Genomic DNA, 18,258 nt, shown 5'->3' with positions numbered 1-18,258 from the left:
AGTCTCTGTTTCAACATATTTGCGCTCAGTTGGGCACATTACACAGTTTGACCCATTCAGTTCAGTAGCTTTTTTCATGCCTGAATGTTGGAATAGGTCAGAGTAAGACAGTAATGTGAAGAGAGAAAATAAATCCTCTGAAAACCGGTGAAAAAGTGACCAAAGAGCTTTGTAATTGTCACAGGTTCAGCCTTTCAGTAGTACTTGTTGAATTTATTTAATCTTTATTTTTGTAATTTTTTATATCTATGAAGGTAAGCCACTTAAAAACAGCTGCATAATGTCATTTTCATGGTTTTTTGAGCTAGTTTAATGGAACATCTTGAATGTCAAATAAACATTTTTATTTTATTTTTTATGTTTTGCGAAGCATCGTGTTTTATCTAACAACATTCAACTAGATACAAAAATAAGGCTTAATTTGGGATTAAGTAAGACAAGTCAATAGAAATAAATCTGATTTTCTTCATACGGTACGAAATTGTTTCAGAAATGCATTTATTTTGAAAGCCCGCGGGTTTTTTTTGTTCGTGCGCACGTGAACTTGACGGTCTGATGAGGCGCTCGCGGTGTGCGTTTGCTCGTGAAACCTGAACCCGTTCATGGTGACTGTGATTTAATAAAAAATAAATAAATAAAACATTAAAAACTGAAACAAAACAACAATAAACACACATTTTAAACAAAAGGAACTCGTGTCGTGACGTTATGTAAGAGAATATAGCGGAAACATCTGGCGGCTCTATTTATAATCTCTGATCTCACCCAAATCCGCTTTTAGATTGAGGAAGCAAAAAATCTCATAAACTAGAGCAAAGAAAGCATCACAGACATTAACAAGCAGATAAACACATTAAAATGCAAAATTATAAAAGCAGACTTGTGTGTAAAATTTCTGGGAGTATAATTTTGTGAAAACTCCAAGGTTTTCACGAAATTTACACGTCTTAAGAGAACGTTCTTGTGCGTTTGTTCAGTTTCACGGGTTCAGGATCGTAAAAGTTTCAAAAGTTACGAAAGTCCCAAAGTTAATTTGACTTGTTGGGTGTTGTAGTTCGAGGATCGGACTGCTGGTGGCAGCAGTGCAACTTCCAGCCTGAAAGAAAACAAGAAGAAGAAATCCAAACTACTCTTATGCTCCACATGATAGAGCGATTGCGGACATTAACATTTGATAAAAATCAATGCGAAACCGATAAATTTGAACCTTAACCATGGATGAAGAGGATACGGTAAGCACTGATCAGTAATTAAATATTTTTGTGTAAATGTCACTCAGAAAACGTATATGTTGGAGTTAGCTAGGTGATTTGCGCCAAACTCCGTTAAGAAAACCAGTTCTTTTTCTATTATCTTCTCATTAACAAACTAATTTACATCCTATACAGATTTTTTTTTACTGATCTTGGATATAAAGCATTTTTTAAATAATCGGAGAACATAGATTTTAACTGTTCACTTTCAGCAAACTTAAAAAAACCATATTTGTTCAAATATTTTGGATTGACTATATCATTATACTGCTTTAAAATTTATTGCCATAAAATTCTGAATTGTTTTCTATAAACATTTTCCAGTGGTTTCCCTTCAACTTTTATTTAGTTATTTTAAACTTTCTTTCAATATATCTTTGTTTTTAAGAGTTAAATTAATGTTAGCTAGTCGATTTGCATCGAACTCCGTAAACAAAACCTGTTTTTTAATCATGTTTTTGATTAACAAACTCTGAAACGTGCTATAAATATATTTTAATTACTGATCCTGATAAGACAGCATCTTATTTAATAATCGGCGAATATAGTTTTTAACTGCTAACTTCCAGCTATCTGCAAAACTGTAAATATTGGTACAGATAGCAGGTTTTAATTTTAATAAATTAGTTTGGTTCTTTATATTGCTACTGTTACAAATCATGGCCATAAAATTATGTAAGATATGCTTTTTTATGATAAGTTTTCCACAGTCTTCCCGCCAACCTTTTACTGTTGTTAATTAAAATAGTTTCAGCAGCTTTGAAATGTTCTAAAATAAATGTTTAATGACAATTTATTCATATAAAGATCAAACTGTTATTGATATTTTAACCAGCTGATTTTATCTCAGCAAAAGGAAAGATTTATTTATATTATCAATTTATTCTTTTAAGCATGAGTAAATAGAAGCTGTTATGTTTTGTTTGTTTGTTAGACTTGTTGTTTTCTTGCTTGGCTCGTTTTTAATACATAAAAATCAGATCTCACTGAGACTCAGCCAGGTGTGTCACCTTCACCTGTCCTTCTGTGTTTCCTCTGGTTCAGGACGGATACAAGGAGCCCTGCAATCAGTGTGCAGCCGTGGACTGGGGCATCTCAGACGAGGGTCGCTTCTACTGCAGGTCCTGCCACAATGTCATCGAGGTAACTCCCAAACAAATCTTTCTCTGACAGAGTTTGACTTTAAACAATGATTGGGGCCATTACAGATAGAACAAAAATGGAGTAAATTTCTGAAACAAAGGAAAAAAACTCAGAAATGTGAAAAAACAAGGATATCACTGAGTTTCCAAAGTGAAAAAAATTAGCCTGTTCAAACCCAAAACATGTCCAAAAGTGGAGAATTTTTAACTTAAAAGTCTTTTCTAACTCTAATTCCAAAAGTTGAACATGTTTGATTTTTTATTTTTGTTCTTTTCTAGATTTTTTTCCGGGTTTTTATTTTTTTTATTTTTTTAGCAAATTTTGGACTTTTCAAACTCACAAATTTTCTGTTTTGTTCCTTGAAAATTTTTGATATTGATCTAAAAAAAATTAAAGTTTTTGGCAGAAAATTTTTCTTCATTTTCTTCCATTTACAATCGCCTTTTTTACTAGATCCACTCAAATTGAGCTTGTGCTCCCAGCAGTACCACCAACCGTCCTGCAGGTGTCACTGTTGTGCATTCAACGTGTCTCCTGGATAAGTGGTGATTTTTGTTTGTTTTTGTTTGTTTGTTTGTTTTTGGTGTTTTATCCAAATGTCCTCAGAGAACCAGAGAGGTGGTGGACATGTCGTTCACTTCCAACTCCAACAGAATTTCCCGGATCGGCAATAAATCCAGAATCAGGAAGTCAGGTTGGTTTTAACCTCCTGTTTCTTTTTCACATATCAAACTTTTTTTATTTAAGAGTTTTAACTTAAAAATTTCCCAGAAATTCTAAGTTTGCTGTCAAAACTTAACTTTTAACACCTGAATAATTAAGTATCTAAACGTCTTTTGACACTGTTTTCTGGAATGTTCATATTACCAGATGTTTTAATAATTTGTTGTTCCTCAGAGCGCGGTTACATCTGGATGCTGTGCGAAGGTTTCCAGTTCATCCTGCAGAACCAGGCCGACGCTCTCCTCAGACTGGGAGTCACTCCTCAGTTTAAGGTCCGCTCCCGTCATTCCCATTGATCCGTTACCAGTAGATGAATCCCGTTTTGTTAGTTTGATGCTTTTGGTTTCAGGACGACGTTCTGTGTCAGATGTGGAGACTTTATCTGCAGAAGAGCCAGCAGGGATACACCAGAAACCCAATCAGGAATTTAAGGTTCAGAGGGGTCAGTTTCCTTTTGTTCATCACTGGTATAGGTTTGTTTTTTGTTTGTTTCATTAAATATAATTTATGTTTTCAGGTTTCTGCCATTTTTACCCATTTGTTTTGGTTGTTTTTTGACACTTTCATCTACATTTTTGTCATTTTAAAATTATTTTTTATCTCAGAGAAACTACTTTTTTCTCATTAATGTTCACTCTATTCTGGGAAGATTTTAATAGAATTTATTTCTGTAATTTTTAGCTCGTGTTTACAGGGAATTTTCTTTTTGAGGTAATTTCTGATCATTTTAGTTAATTTACCGTTTTTTCAGTAATGCTTAAAATATATTTTGTATTGTTGATAATTTTACAGAGTAAAAATTAAAAAAAAAATTTGCTCTGTAAATATTTTTTGCCGTTTTAATTTTTCTATAATTTTAACAAAGTTTCACTCAAGTCTTTTTATTAGGTTATCATAAAGTGTCAGGGCTAAAATCAAAATATACGCATTTTAATTGTGATTTTACTTCTTAAACTAATTTTAGTCTTTGTAAAAATGTTTAAATGAGTCATAAGTTAATTCCTCCATGTTTTCCCAACAGGCAGCGTTGGACTCGGACACAGACATGGACAGCGCCGCGGAATCGGTTCTGTCTGATAATTTCACCGACTCCGGGTCAGTTCTGTGCAGCTCCGCTGGCTCTAATGCAGGTACTAAAAAAGAAACATTTAAACAATCAATCCATGGTGAATTTAGTGAAATATTTAATTTTTTAGACTGTTCCAATTGGTTGAAATGTTCCTTTAACCCTCAGAGAGCTCCAGTGATTGGCTGGGATCAGACTACAGCAGCACAGGCACCTCAGCGTCGTGGAAACGGAGCCGCAGCCTGATGACCATGAAGAAGACTCTGGCTCTGATCCACCTGGCTCTGGTCTGGAGCCGCGAAGCTCTGACGCTTAGCGACCTGCTCAGGTAGCAAAACACACCTGGATGGTCATGTTTTCACTTTTAAAAATGTTTAAAAGACTTGAATACGATGGAGCATCAGAGCCGTTCTAGAGGGACAAAAAGGCGAGAACATTTTCACCAAAAGACTTGGAAAGGGTTTGGAAAGTCGAAAGTTTGCTAGAAAACTAAAGAAAAAATTCAGTTAATCTCAAAAATATTCTGGAAAAACTTGGATATTTTTGCTAAATACCTATTTTCATTTCATGTTTTTATTTAATTTATTCCATAATAAACATGAGTAGTTTATTGAACAACTAAAAAAAATCATGAAATAAAAAATGAAATTTGCTATTCAATTATTACAAACATATTTCAAATAAAAAACAAAACATTAACTAATTCAACGCCATGTTGCTTCATCATAATAATTTTCAATTATCTTTTAAAGGCAGAAGGAGATTGAGATTGTTTTATCTCACTATCAAGATTATTCCATAAACTGACGCCTTTTAGTGAAATGCAGATTTCCATTGTCACTGTTCTCAATCTAAATTACTTAGAAAAAATTTATTCAGTTCCTTTCAAGTTGTATTTGCTTTCTCCTTTTACAAATCTGTATTGAATATTGTTTGGTAAAACTTTTTTATGCACTTTGTACATAAATGTTCAAATATTGTGCTCTAATTTAGCAGATTATAGTTTAATATTGGGGAATGGAATTCCACAAGGCTCTGGATTCGGCCCATTATTTTCACCTTTGTTAAAGTTAAACCAGACGCTAAAGGCTACGGCTTCCAGTCAAACCAAAAAAAACATTTCTATTTTCAGTTTTATTTTCTAACCCATCCTAATCCTTTAAACTTTAGTTGCTCCTAAGCATCCATCTGTGGTTTCAGGCTGGTAAAAGAAGGTCACGTCCCGTATGTGACTGCATACGAGGATCTTCCAGAAGAGATGAAGCTGTGTGGTCCGGATGCTCTTCTTTTCCATGTTGAGGTTGGTCATTGTACTAAAAGGTACTACCGTAATTTTCACTATGTTTGGCTCATGTTAGCATTAGCATGCTAACGCTTTACAAATTGAAATGCTAATTCTTATTTTAGCATGCTAATTTTAATATGCTAAAGCCAATTTTACACGCTAATTCTGACTTTAACATGCTAATGATAACATGTCCAGTTAATAATGATGATTTCCGACCGATTTGTTAAAATGTACTGTTGTAATAATTTACTCGACATTTAGGCTTTTGAACGGTTTTTCCTTGGTTTTAGTCTGTGAGTTTATGGAATAACTGGGTTTTATAACATTCATTTCCCTTTGGGATTAATAAAGTATTTTTCAATTTTAATTTGAATGTGTCCTGAATCCATAAACAAAGTATTTGTTCTGTCGTCTAAACAGTAAGCAACTTAAAAATACTTTAATATTTCAACCTGCTGAGGTATGGCTCGGTTATTTGCAACCCCTGAATATAAATTTTTGCCTTTTGAAAGTTAGAGAATCAATGATCCAGCCATAGAGAATAGGTTTTCCTTGTTTTTGACCCGTTTTATCTGCTAACGATGGTTCTTGTTCCTGCAGAGTATCCCGTCTCACCGCTTGGTCCATAAAGAAGCGCAGGTTCTGGTTCAGTTCCTGCAGCTCCCTGCTTTTCCTCCGATCGTCCCAGAAGCATTGCTCCACCCGGCGCCGCTCAGCCTGCGCTACCTGACTGACGCTAACCTGCCCGGTAACCTGTTCGACCCAGTCAGTCCCGCAGACTGGTACCAGGACCACTAACGACCCCCCCGTCTGTTCTGGTCCTCAGACGAGCTGCACAGGTGGGTCTGCGTCCTGATGGACCGCGCAGGTATGGCGGATCAGAAGCGCCACACGTTGGACGGAGGGTTGCGTCCCGTCCTGCCGCGGTACGACCTGCAGGCCGCCGCGCTCATCATCGTCACCATAAAGGTGATGTTTGGCCTGGACGATCACACTGAGTGGTAACCTGACACACCTGAACTGTTTCCATGGAGACCTCACAGTCTCTGCTGCACCTTTGTGACTTTCGTTTCTGTGTTTCAGGGATTTATTGAACAAGGCTGATTCCCATGACAACAAAGGTTGGTCCTCCATGTTTCTGTTTTATCTTAAAGGTTTTATTTATCTACCAGGTGGTCCATCCATCTGTCTATTTACCTATCTATTCATTCATTCATCCATTCATCCAACTCATCGCCCGGCCATCCCATTGACTGTCCGTCTATCCCATTGTTAACCCATTCCTGTCATCTCATTGTTCATCCATTCTTCAATCTTTTGGATCCTCTGTCTTCCTGTCCTTTCATACGTTCATCTGTCTGTCCACCTATCTAATTCATCTAATTGTTGTGGCATCAATAGATCCAGATTATTGTCCATCCAGTCCATTGTCTGTCCATTTATCTTCTGTTGATCTATTTATTCCTCCATTCATCATTCTATCTCTTATCAGTCCATCTGTCTTTCTGCCATCTGTCTTTTCCTCCACTTCAGTCATTGTTTCTGTCTCTCAGGAAAATACTGGAAAATAGTAGAAAATGCATAATTTCCACCCGAACAAGGTGCTAATATATTGTGCATCCCCAATGCATTGGGTTGAGTCATAATGGTATGAAAATGAAAAGTTAATCTGTTTTTTGTGTTCTGTTTGGTTGCTGGTTCACAGCAGACATGTTCAGCTTCAGGAAGTGGTACAAACTGGTTCAGGCTGCTTTGGTGGAGGCCCAGCAGAGGAGGGACCAGGACACTGCCAGGTGAGACATCAGGGCCTCCAACCTGAAGGTGTTTATATGACTTCAGTTACTGAACAGCCGATCATTTCTGTCTTTTTTCACAGGAAACAGTGGAAAGGAAAGAAACTGTTCTTCGTGGATAAGCGGGACAGACTTATAGTGACAAAAAGGAGAAGTAAGAATCTGAATGAGCATGAAAACGGTCAGGGTCACTACACACAGGGTGGGAAGGTAGGTTGGTTGATCAGTACAGCAGGAAACCTTTGATAGGTTTCTGCATGACTGGAGTCAGAGCTTCGTACGCAGTAAGTCTCACTTGTTTCTGGTGAGGGTTGGACTCCCCCAAAGTTACCGTTTATCACCGATTCTCCTCAAAACCTTGATCATCCGTTCTTCCTCTCCTCCGTCCGTTGATCCCATCGTCCTTCTGTTCACTCCATTGTCCATCCATTCCTCCCATCATGTACCCATTCATCCCATTGTCCGTCCTTTCACTCCATCTGTTCATCCTCTCATTCATCTGTTCATACTCTCATCTGTCCATTCATCCCATTGTCTGTCAAAGTCCAGACCTACAACTTTCTGAAATAACTTTAGAGAGAGCGGTGTAGAAAAGGTTACCAACAAACCTGAGCCATCTTAGTTTTGGCTTCATTACTGTGAACCGGAGACGAACCCGATTGAAGTCGGCTGAGTTTTGGGGACCCATCCGTCTGCAGGGATTTATTGGGATTTGGGTAACATACTAAGAGACCCTGTCGTTTCTTCAGGAATCTCAGAGAACGTCCAGATGTGTTTAAAGAGGCTGTCTTCTTGTCCGGTGGCCGTCCATTACGGCGGTGCCTCCAGCTTCCAGTTCTGCTGGGGCGATGAGAACGGATCAGACGGGCCCAGTCTGCACCACACCAAGTTGGATGGAGTCATCTCCCTGAGTAACGGATTCATGACTCCCTTGAACCTCAACTACTGGCATCCGCCGCTGCGACCCTGCAACCCCCGGTGAGTCTATGAATGCTCAGCCAGCGACTCGTTAACGAGGCGTCCCGTTATGAACCCAGACGTGTTCATCTGCTCTGCAGGACGTGCGCCAGTCATTACCCCAGCATGGAGCCCACGCTGCCGCGCTCCTTCGTCTGGCTGCTGCAGCTCTTCTCCTTCATGCTGGACGTGGAGGCCTGGTATCTGTTCGACGAGGTGCTGGAAATGGAGAGGCGTGTCTTTGGCATCAAAACGCCGCAGATGGGACAACAACTCGAGACCAGGAAGTGGCTCAGGACTGAGAAAACAAACGCAACTCAAACTGGAGATCCAGCAAAGAAACCCAGAACCCCAAGAAAAGGAAGAAATAGAATAAACATTTGATTTTGCTACTGAAATATTCTACCAGAACTAATGAAGAAAAGTAGGAAAATGTTGAGAAGTTTCATTGTTTATTTTCTTATCAATATTTATATTGTACGGAAAATACTTGAGTTACTTAACATTTAACAGAGCCCTGCTGACTGTAATAGTAATTTTACTTATTTGCTTCGTCTGCTTTGTCTGGAAACAAAGAAACAGCGGAGAGCTGCAGTGGAAGAAGAATGGCCAGCAGGTGGAGACAAACTGCAGCAAAAACGAGGATTTCTCATTCTGGAAGTCAGTTTTTCCGTTTCTCCTCTGCTGCCAGATTCAAATCAAACAGTTCCTTTGATAATTTACTTCCTCTGGACATAAATATGCGGCTACGGTCTGTTTCTGCTGGTAAATACAGAAAAGTTTTCAAGCGGCAGACTCGCTCAGTTGGGCTGTGTCAGCGGCGTGTTCTGCTGTTGCCATGGAGATATGAAAACAAGCAGCCCATTGGCCAATCGATTGGCGCTGCGTTCACTTACTGTAGGCTGAAACTTAGTCACTTTCATTATGTGTTAAAATAAACCAGATTTAAGTTTAAATCAGGAGTTTTCCAGGATTTTTCTTGGACTTTAGCTCTTTTTTAATCCTCCATCTATTTCAGAGGAATATTTTTGGTTAAGTCTAATAAATTTAACATAAAAAATATGATTTAAAAAGCCACAGACAACTTAAAACCAGTTTATTTTGGTGTTCCAAAATAAAACTTAAATTAGTTATTAAATTGGAGGTTTTCCCATTTTTTGTCTGATGCTGAAAATTTTAAGAAATAACAGTTTTACAGGTAGAAAATATTTTTAAATCCAGTACAGAGAGCTTTTAGCTAAAACTTTTTTTTTTTTTAGATTTTTAACGGTCATATTGATGCAGAGAGCAAGAAGCCATGTTAGAAAATAGAAAAAAGAAAAAAATGAAAGATATAAGCAGACAGTCAGGGTTTCTTTTACACTATTTTACCTACATATGGAAAAAATTTTGTTGCATGATAATGAAGTTGACAGAAAACATTTAACTAAACTGAAACCTTTAACAGTTTATTATTCAAACTTGTTAATAAAAAGTTTTCTGTCCAAGAAATCCTTGGTTTCGGTTTGGTTGGAGTGAACTCTGGTGCGGTTCGAATTCACATGTGAACGCCAAGCAGACCGGACACTGGAAGCGGACTGCAGAGCAGGGCATTCTGGGTAAATGCAACCAAAACAAACCCACTAGCCTAGAGCTAGCGTGAAAAATGGCTCATGGTTTTTAAAAATCCTGCAACTGTTAAAATCTGACTAGTGTTTTTATTTCCATTTGGTGAAGAAGGAAGTTGCGCTCAGTGTCTTCAGAGGTTTTTGTGTCGTTTCCTTCAGTGGCTCTTGGTGCAGCGCCCCCACAGGCCAGGAGGGGAACTGGTTGCTCAGAGGGCTTGATTGGTTTCAGCCGCAGCAGCTGAAAATGTGACACCTGTTGCAGTTTTGGTCCCGAATCGAGTCGACCGGACTATCAGGTTGGAAAACATCCCAAGTTTCAAAAGTGATCAGAGTTGGATAGTAACATTTACCAAATTATTTTTGAGTAACTTTTTGGAAAAAATTTACTTTTAGGAGTATTTTTATTTGCTGTAATTTTTATTTTTATACTTGAGTATTTTTATTATGAAGTATTTCTACTCTTAATTGATTAAAATTTCTGGATTTTTTACCCACTGAATGAAAAACAAGTTTTAACCAAAGATCCACCAGACAGATACACACCTGCAGTTCTGTTAAAGTTTCATATTTTTTTATTGAAAGAAACTAATTTGGAAACATTTTCTTTTGCCTGATTTTGTTACTTTTGTTATTCATATGAATTATTGTCATTTAGGTTCTTAAAATACCAAAATTCCCACTTCATACTTTGATCCATCTGATTATGTAATATTAAATGATTGATAATTTGATCAGTTACTCAGTACTTAAGTAGACTTTTTTATCAAATACTTTCTTACTCGTAAATAATTTCTTAAGCTACTTTTACTTTTGCTTGATTTTGCAGTAAAAATATACTGAAGTAATTTTACTTCTACTTGAGTATAATCTTTGGACTCTGTCCGCTAGAGAAGACTTCAGGTTTGTGTAGCAGAAACTAAAAAAGTTTCCTCCCTTTTTTCCATGCCTGTGGCGTCCAGAAACTTGTTTTAAGAAATAAAAACCAGATCCCAGTTTCCTGATTTAGCATAAAGTTCCTCCTGCTGCTGTCAGGCGGCTGATATAAACCATGTGGAAGTCGTCCAGGTTTCCCACGCAGAGTTCCTGGAAAGCAAACTGGGCTCTCTCTTCCGAGGATTCAGGAGCGACTGAGTCTGAGTCGCTTCGGACTCTCAGACACGAAGAGAAGGACAGTTTCTGCTGCTCCGACGACGAAGCTGCAGAATAACTCAGCATTTAAACACAAACCAACCACTTTTAGGAGTCAATTGGCATCAATAGTTTACATTTTTCTCAAACCGAATCTGTTTTTCTGCTTTCTGAAAACGTACTCTAATGTTTCTAGAAATAAGACAGCAGCTTAAACATTAAAAAATAACATTTTAGAAAACAAATTAACAATTTTCAATGTGTACAATTTAAAAGAAGTATAATTATTGATTTTTAGAATAAATTACAGTAAAATTAGCTGCTTCTTTGAACCCAAGTTCTAAAAATTTGTCAAAATGTCTATAATGAAAATGATCCAAACTGATCAATTTATTGGTAATTAATTAAAGCAGAAGAAGCAGGGTGGAAAAAAGTATTTTAGCTGGAAAAACTGAAATTTAAAGCAATGTTATTGATTAAAATAAAAATCTTTTTTTCCTTCATAAAACAAATAAAAAATCTAAATCATTTTTTTAGGCTAAAGAAGTAAAACTGTAATATTTTAAAAATGTCTCAATTTCTGTCAAACAATTCATGAATGTAGAAGAATTAGCTTCTAATTCAAAATTTTTATTTATCTTTAATTTTAATGTTCAAATTGTTGCTAGATGTGTGAATATCTGGCAACAATTATTAAACAGTTAATTGTAATAACAAAACAAACTGTTATTAGAAATGACACTTTCTTTTTCCATTTAAGATTTTTTATTTATTTTTGTTTATTTTTTTTCTGTTTAAATTTACAAATATTAATGTTTTTTAAAAGTTCAGGAATAAACCTGAAATAAACCAGAAATTAAATTCAGACACAAAACTAAAATCAAATTTAACTCCAGATTATTGTAACATTAATCACATAAAATGTTTTAACAGAAAACAGAGCCTGAAATTAAAATCTATAATGAAAATAAACTAAAAAGATACAGATTAAATTCTGAAACTAAAAATGTATCTCTTAATTCAAAAGTTTGAAACGAACTGAAACTAAATCTAAAATAATTTTGTATCCAAGATTAAACTGAACTCAGGAACCAAATTCTAAAATTAACAAAACATTTCCAGCATTTTATCTGAAATTTATGGCAGTTTATTTACCTCACTAAATGAATTACTTAATAAAGTATCAAATTTAAAAACTGAATGAAAAGTCAAATCGAAATATTAGAATTTAAATCGAGAATTTTCATTTAACTCAACTAAAACATTCGAAACCAAAAACTATTCTAGTTTAAACATCATATTTTGTAAATAATTTCAGAAACTGAACTTCAAATTTAAATTTAACTTTTAGTCTCTGAAGTTCCTCCCAGAGTAAATTTTGTCATTTAGGCCAAAATTGTAGAGTCAAAAGTACCAAATAAAACTAAAATTAAGCAAATAAAATATTTCATTTTTCAGCAGGAAATGGATGTTATTCATTGCAGAACCGAAACTTAAAAAGTATTCATCACATTTACAAATTGTTTTAGGCTTTTATAACAACAGGATTCGGGTCACTTCCTTCCAGAATGTTTGCTACATTTAGCCAAATTTAAGAAATTAAATAAAAGCTGATTTGGGTGCAGCAAAGTTGGCTTTCCAGAAAAAGTTAGTAAACGTTGTCTCACTTATTGTTAAAGTTTGGTTGTAAAATACTTTGTGTTTTACGTAACATTTTCCATTGTAAAAAAATAATTTTACCCTGATGAAAAATAACCTGTTTATTAAGGTTTTGTTTAATAAACAAGTCTATCAGTCTTAAATTGCATTTGAGGGCCAGAGGCCACAAAATGGCCCCCAGGCCGCTGTTAGGACTTTAACAGATTAAAGTTTATATGTTTGAGATGCTGACATTTGTTCTTAAAAATGTTTATATAAAATCAAGATTAATACATCTAAAAGGGTTCTTTCATCAAAACTCATTTATTTTTTTAGTCAAGTTTTTCTGCTACCGACTTTTATTTGCCGTTTCTCCTGACGGTTGGTGGTTACCGTAGCAACCAGAAACACCTGCCCGCCTGTCCTGTTGCCGTCTGTAACTGTGGTATCAAATTATATTCCAACACACGTTTCAGACAAATCAAGTTGCATGAAACGGTTTCATGTGTAACTTTGAACATGTAACATAGATGTTTTTATAATTAATGATGTGAGTTTCAGTTACTTTGTTTGATTTTATAACTGGATGCTGTTCTGTCAGATGTTCTTTGGGAACCATTATGGTTTATTTATTACATTTTATTTAATATGTTCGGACAAAAGCTGCTGGACCATTACTAACAACCAATTGTTTTTCTTGTTGGTATAGTCCACACATAGCCAGATGTTTTATTTTTTAATTTATATTCTAATACAGTACTTAAAAGTACCTAAATACATATATGTATCTATACAAATGAACTTTCTTGTTTTGAGTTCTGAACAGGAAGTCATGGTTGTTTTGAGGGATTCTGATTGGATGACAGGTTTTAGCTTTGTGCTACACTGCCCCCTATGGGTTTGGCATGTTTAAAACAACATTTAGTGGCGTATTTGATCTCGTATATTCAGTCTAGTTTTTTTGTTTTTTTTCTCACAGGACTTTATTGTTAGTCAAGAGTTTAGTTGAGCGTAAACATCTTAATTCTGTGACTCAATGCTAACTGCTAACTAGCTGCTAATATAGCCTTGCTAGCTAGCTCTTCTGCGTTTATCATGAATTGGAAACTTCTGTTTGTGGAAACTTGTCAATGTCAAAAGAAAATTTTAAAAAAGGTTTTGCATTACGATGAGGTGGTTTTTTGGGGGCGTATCAGAATATTATGCAAAACTGCAATGCAAACACTTTTCATATCACACGAGTCACATGACTAACCACCAGATGTTGCTACTGGTGGAACCGACAAAGAAGCTGACAGGAAGTAGTAGGACTGCTACCAGTCTGACTTATTGCGTGAACAAATTTAGTCGCATGTGATTTTAATTGTCTCTCATTTAATGGAAACAACGCAACTGCGAAATTCTGTTTTTCAAACATTATCAGAATATTGACAAAGTTTTGCACACATTTGTAGTTGAAATGCTGCTATTGTCAATCTCACCAGGAGTACCATAAATTTCTATTCTTACAGATATATGAATATACAATCTTCATTTGAACAATTCGGTCACGATGCAGATCTTAAAGTTAATTGTTGGTGGTCTTAAAAAGTCTTAAATTTGAGTTGGTGAACCTGCAGGAGTCAACTTACTGAACAGAGACAAACAGAGAAGGGTGACACATTTTTAATTATTCAGTAGCTATTCCCAGAAAGAAATAAAACGAGTTTGAGATTTGGGACTTTTATAATATATTATCTAAAGAAAATATAAATGTTTTAGATTTTCTGATTCTTCTGCAAAATCACCAACTCTGCACTGAACATAAACACAAAGTGTTTATTTGTTTAGTTGTGTAGATAAAACAATTTAAAGAGTTAAAAACAGAGTTTTATGAGACACATTTTTAAATCAACGTCCAACTGGAACAACATGAGACATGCAGCTCCTTCACTTCCAGTTCTTGGAAATCTCGAAGGAGGATCGACCTTTGACCCTGAAGATATGTAAAGTGGTGTCATGATGTTCAGCCAAAGCCTGATCTGGAGCTTCATCTGCTCCATGATTTCACCAGCGTCAGACTGATTAACAGCCCAGCGTCGTTTCTGTAACAAAAACCTTAAGACTTTTGAACAGAGTTTGTTTCATGATGTTTCTGACAATTTAAAAAAAAATTTATTATAGTGTTCGTTTAACTATGTTTCTTTGACTAAAATCGAAAGTCTTTCAACGATGTTCCTGTGACAGAAATCTTAAAATACTTTATATCGAGGTGTCTGTTTCACGATGTTGCTAAGTGAAAAATCTTCAGACTTTTATAAAGCAATTGTTTCAAATCTGACAAAAATTTAGATGATTTTTGAGCAAAGCTGTTTATTTCAAAATGTTTTCTAAACCAGAAATCTTCAGACTTATGAATCGTTCATTTAACAATGTTTTTGTGATGAAATTATTCAAAGACTTTTTAATGAATGACAAATTTACCAAGATTTTTGGAAAATTTAACAATGTCTCTAACAAATAATCTCATCTTTTGAACGAAGCGTTTATTTCACAATAATTCTTAGAAAAAATTGAACAGTGTTAAATATTTTTCCATTTTATCTCAGTATTGTGGCAGTATCAATAATGGTAGATGTAATTAAAGTATTATAATCATTTTTTATGTTTATTTAACTTGTTTCCATTTTTCTGGGTTGTTTGAAATCTAACAGCTGTGAAAGATTTTTTTTTAAATTATACATTTTTTATTTAACAATGTCATATTGTGTAAGTAAACAAATAAAATTGACTAATTTCTCACCCTTTATAAAATAATCGAATGTTTCTAAGAGGAATGAATTTTTACTGTAAAGTTATTTTTTATATCTTCCACCAAACCAAAATGAATTAAGGTGATTTAACTGTGTACTAAATGAACATGTCAGCATTATCAGACATTTAAAAATATTTTATTTCTTTACTTTCAAACGCCTTTCTGTCTCAGATGAAATTTGTCAAAAATAGTTTTTTCTTCAGCAAAAACATCCAAAGTTGGACATTTTATTTGTATTTGCTTTGATATTCAAATATTTTTTAATAATTTTATTCCTAAATATGCAATTTATTTTTAACATAGTCTTTCAAAAAGTGCATTAACTTTGTAAAAAGGTGCTCAGATCTTTTTCTGTTATTTTTCCATGTCTGTTTTTAATAATGACCTCAGAGTTCCTCCCAGTTCACTTATTTTCACACTGAGTCCCCAGGATTTCTTGGACTTCAGAGGCGGTTTGTGTGCTCGTTTAACCCACGTTAACAAACAGTTCTTTGAGTTTTTGTGGGTTGAAAACGGGCCGCAGGATTTTTCCTCCCGACTCCCTGAAACAGCTGAGCTCAGTCTGTGATTTCCTCCTGCACAAATCTGGGAGTGTTTTCTGCCTGGAGACTGGGTTTTATGGACCGACCGTTCATGTGTTTTCCTCTTTTTCACCCCCTTTTTTTTTTTTTACTCCACAACCTCAGTGAACCTGGAAGCCAGATTGAACTCACGTCACCCAGATCCTGCTTCAAGCTTTTTGTTTCACACATGCGCTGCGTTTGCCGTACAAGTTTACATACATTTTTGTCTATATTCTGCTAATGTTGAAAAATAAACACAGTGTTGCAGTTGTGGTTTTCATTAATTAAAAATAAAATTAAAATCGCACATAAAAACGTTTCTTCACGCGATAAAAGATTAAAAACATGCCATCGTCCTGCTACTTCCTGTCGTCTTAGTTTTTTCGCCAAAAGTATAATTTGATTCAGCCGATAAACCAACTGCAACGTTTTATCAAACATGAATTTTATTTTTCTAAATTGGCTTATTTCCATTAAGCAAATTTATTTTCATAATTCAAATTCGAGCAGATGTATGGTTCAAATTGGAATTACAAAAATACTACTATTAAATAAGAAACTAACTTTGAATTACAAATGAATACGTTCGTTTGCGTGATAAGAAATTCAAAGCATGTTGTGTCTTCGTCGTCCTACCATTTCCTGTCATCTTCTTTGTCTTTATGCCAGTAGTAACATCTGGTTGTTGATCACGTTTCAATACAGCTGAAAAACAAACTCATTCTCATTCTAGCGCAAAAACGTTTTATCAAAAAACTTGATTTTTTCTCCCCAAAATTGACGCGTTTCCATTAAGCAAATTAATTTTTGTAATCAAATGGAAACAGTTGGTAGCTGGGTTCGCACGAATTGGAATTACGAAAATAAAACTACACAAGAAACTAAATTAAAATCACCCATGAATATATTTTTATATGTGATCAGACATTTGAAAAACATGGTTCACCTTTGTCCTCCTACCACTTCCTCTTGTCTTCTTCATCTTTTCCCCAGTAGCAACATCCGGTGGTTGATCACATTTTGGTGCAGCGGAAAAACACTTTTCAAAATAGCCGTGTTTCCAAAAGCAGGAAGTAGACTACAGCACAGGGCATTCTGGGTAAATACAACAAAAGCAAACATGCTAGCCTAATGCTAAACTAAAGAAGAATATGATGCTACTCCATTTTTGTTTGCATTTTGTGAAGAAAGAAGTTGCGCCAAGGGTCTTCATCAGAGGTTTTTATGTTGTTTCCTTCAGTGGTTCTTGGTGCAGCGCCCCCACAGGCGAGGAGGGGAACAGGTTTTTCGAAGGGTTTGGTTGTTTTGACTTAGTGCAGTGGAAAACAAACCCACAGCAGCTGGAAATGGAACAAATGTTACAGTTTTGGTCCCAATCAAAACCCATCAGTTGTGAAAACAGCCTTAATTTAACTTATTTAGTAGAGACAGCACAATAGCAAAATTGTTTAGTTTTTTTTTTATGTAGACTTGTGGTCATTTGTAATGCAAATTCATTGAGACACCCACTCTCACCACGTTGCACTTTAAAGGGTTAACATGCAGCTTCAACAAAGGAGCCGGTGCAGGGCCAGCATGTGCACGAGCCTGGGTGAGGAAAAGGGGGAGAAAAATGGTGGAGAGTGGGGGGGGAGGCTGCCTTTTAGCCCCGCCCTGAAATTCTTCACTGGAGAGGCTGTTTACAACCTCGCTGCTCTGGAGTCCCTGGGTTCATTGGCCTGGTGGGGAGGGGGCGAGCCACAGACAGGAAAACGGTGCAGGAAAAAGACAATGAGGAACATGCTGATGGCCTCCAGAGCTGCAGAATCTCACCTCCCTTTTGTCTCATCTTAAATACTAATTTTCCCTGTATTTTAACGTGCAGACGATTGAAAAAACTCAACATCCCTGCAAGCATCTAAAAAAAATCATCAGTTAACTCGCAGACTGCCGTCCCCAGCAGCTGAATTCCCAAGTCCTGCATGTAAACACAGGCTGGATGCCCCCGCGTGTTGTTTTGTCTGCAGCTTCAGTTTCTGACTCCTTCAGGGAACGAAAAAGAAAATGCTTTGAACTGCTGTCACTCAAGTGTTTTTTTTTTGTTGCTGTCCAGTCGCATGTTTATGTGACACGCCCATCTCTTCCTAAACACACATTTTCACAGCCGTGTCAATCAAAAAATATTCACATGGAGAAAAAGAAGCTTCATTAAACAAGTCATATCACATCTTAATCTGTGAATTAACTGTGATAAATGACATTTTTTGCAAGGCTGTGATCAAGAAAATAAGTAAAAAAATTACTTTTACTTCATGACAACATGAAG

The 18,258-nt window shown here is 35.8% G+C and overlaps 1 protein-coding gene across 2 annotated transcripts; it reads left to right on the top strand.

The window, feature by feature from the left end:
* Positions 1-1,042: 1,042 nt before the first annotated feature.
* On the top strand, positions 1,043-9,183 carry taf1b (TATA box binding protein (Tbp)-associated factor, RNA polymerase I, B). Of its 2 annotated transcripts, none has more exons than XM_015050400.1 (15): positions 1,043-1,232; positions 2,298-2,396; positions 3,003-3,090; positions 3,294-3,391; positions 3,469-3,561; positions 4,141-4,249; positions 4,354-4,513; positions 5,386-5,485; positions 6,074-6,221; positions 6,300-6,474; positions 6,557-6,594; positions 7,182-7,266; positions 7,350-7,420; positions 8,016-8,244; positions 8,325-9,183. In XM_015050400.1, the coding sequence occupies exons 1-15, from the start codon at positions 1,215-1,217 to the stop codon at positions 8,605-8,607; spliced, it is 1,794 nt and encodes a 597-aa protein (XP_014905886.1). In that variant the 5' UTR covers positions 1,043-1,214; the 3' UTR covers positions 8,608-9,183. The 2 variants fall into 2 exon arrangements, with proteins under 2 accessions (XP_014905886.1, XP_014905885.1); XM_015050399.1 differs by having other exon boundaries at positions 7,179-7,266.
* Positions 9,184-18,258: the final 9,075 nt, after the last annotated feature.

This window comes from Poecilia latipinna, unplaced genomic scaffold (genome assembly GCF_001443285.1).
Source record: "Poecilia latipinna isolate Pla-1442-1.1 unplaced genomic scaffold, P_latipinna-1.0 Scaffold989, whole genome shotgun sequence".
Lineage (NCBI taxonomy): Eukaryota > Metazoa > Chordata > Actinopteri > Cyprinodontiformes > Poeciliidae > Poecilia > Poecilia latipinna.
Note: the sequence above shows the minus strand (reverse complement) of the source record. Positions and strands in the feature narration are given on the sequence as shown.

Excerpts from the sequence above, each read along its gene's own strand:
- taf1b (XM_015050399.1), top strand. Across the intron at positions 2,397-3,002 it reads CCTGCCACAATGTCATCGAG|AGAACCAGAGAGGTGGTGGA; the intron begins GTAACTCCCAAA and ends AAATGTCCTCAG. Across the intron at positions 6,222-6,299 it reads GACTGACGCTAACCTGCCCG|ACGAGCTGCACAGGTGGGTC; the intron begins GTAACCTGTTCG and ends TCTGGTCCTCAG.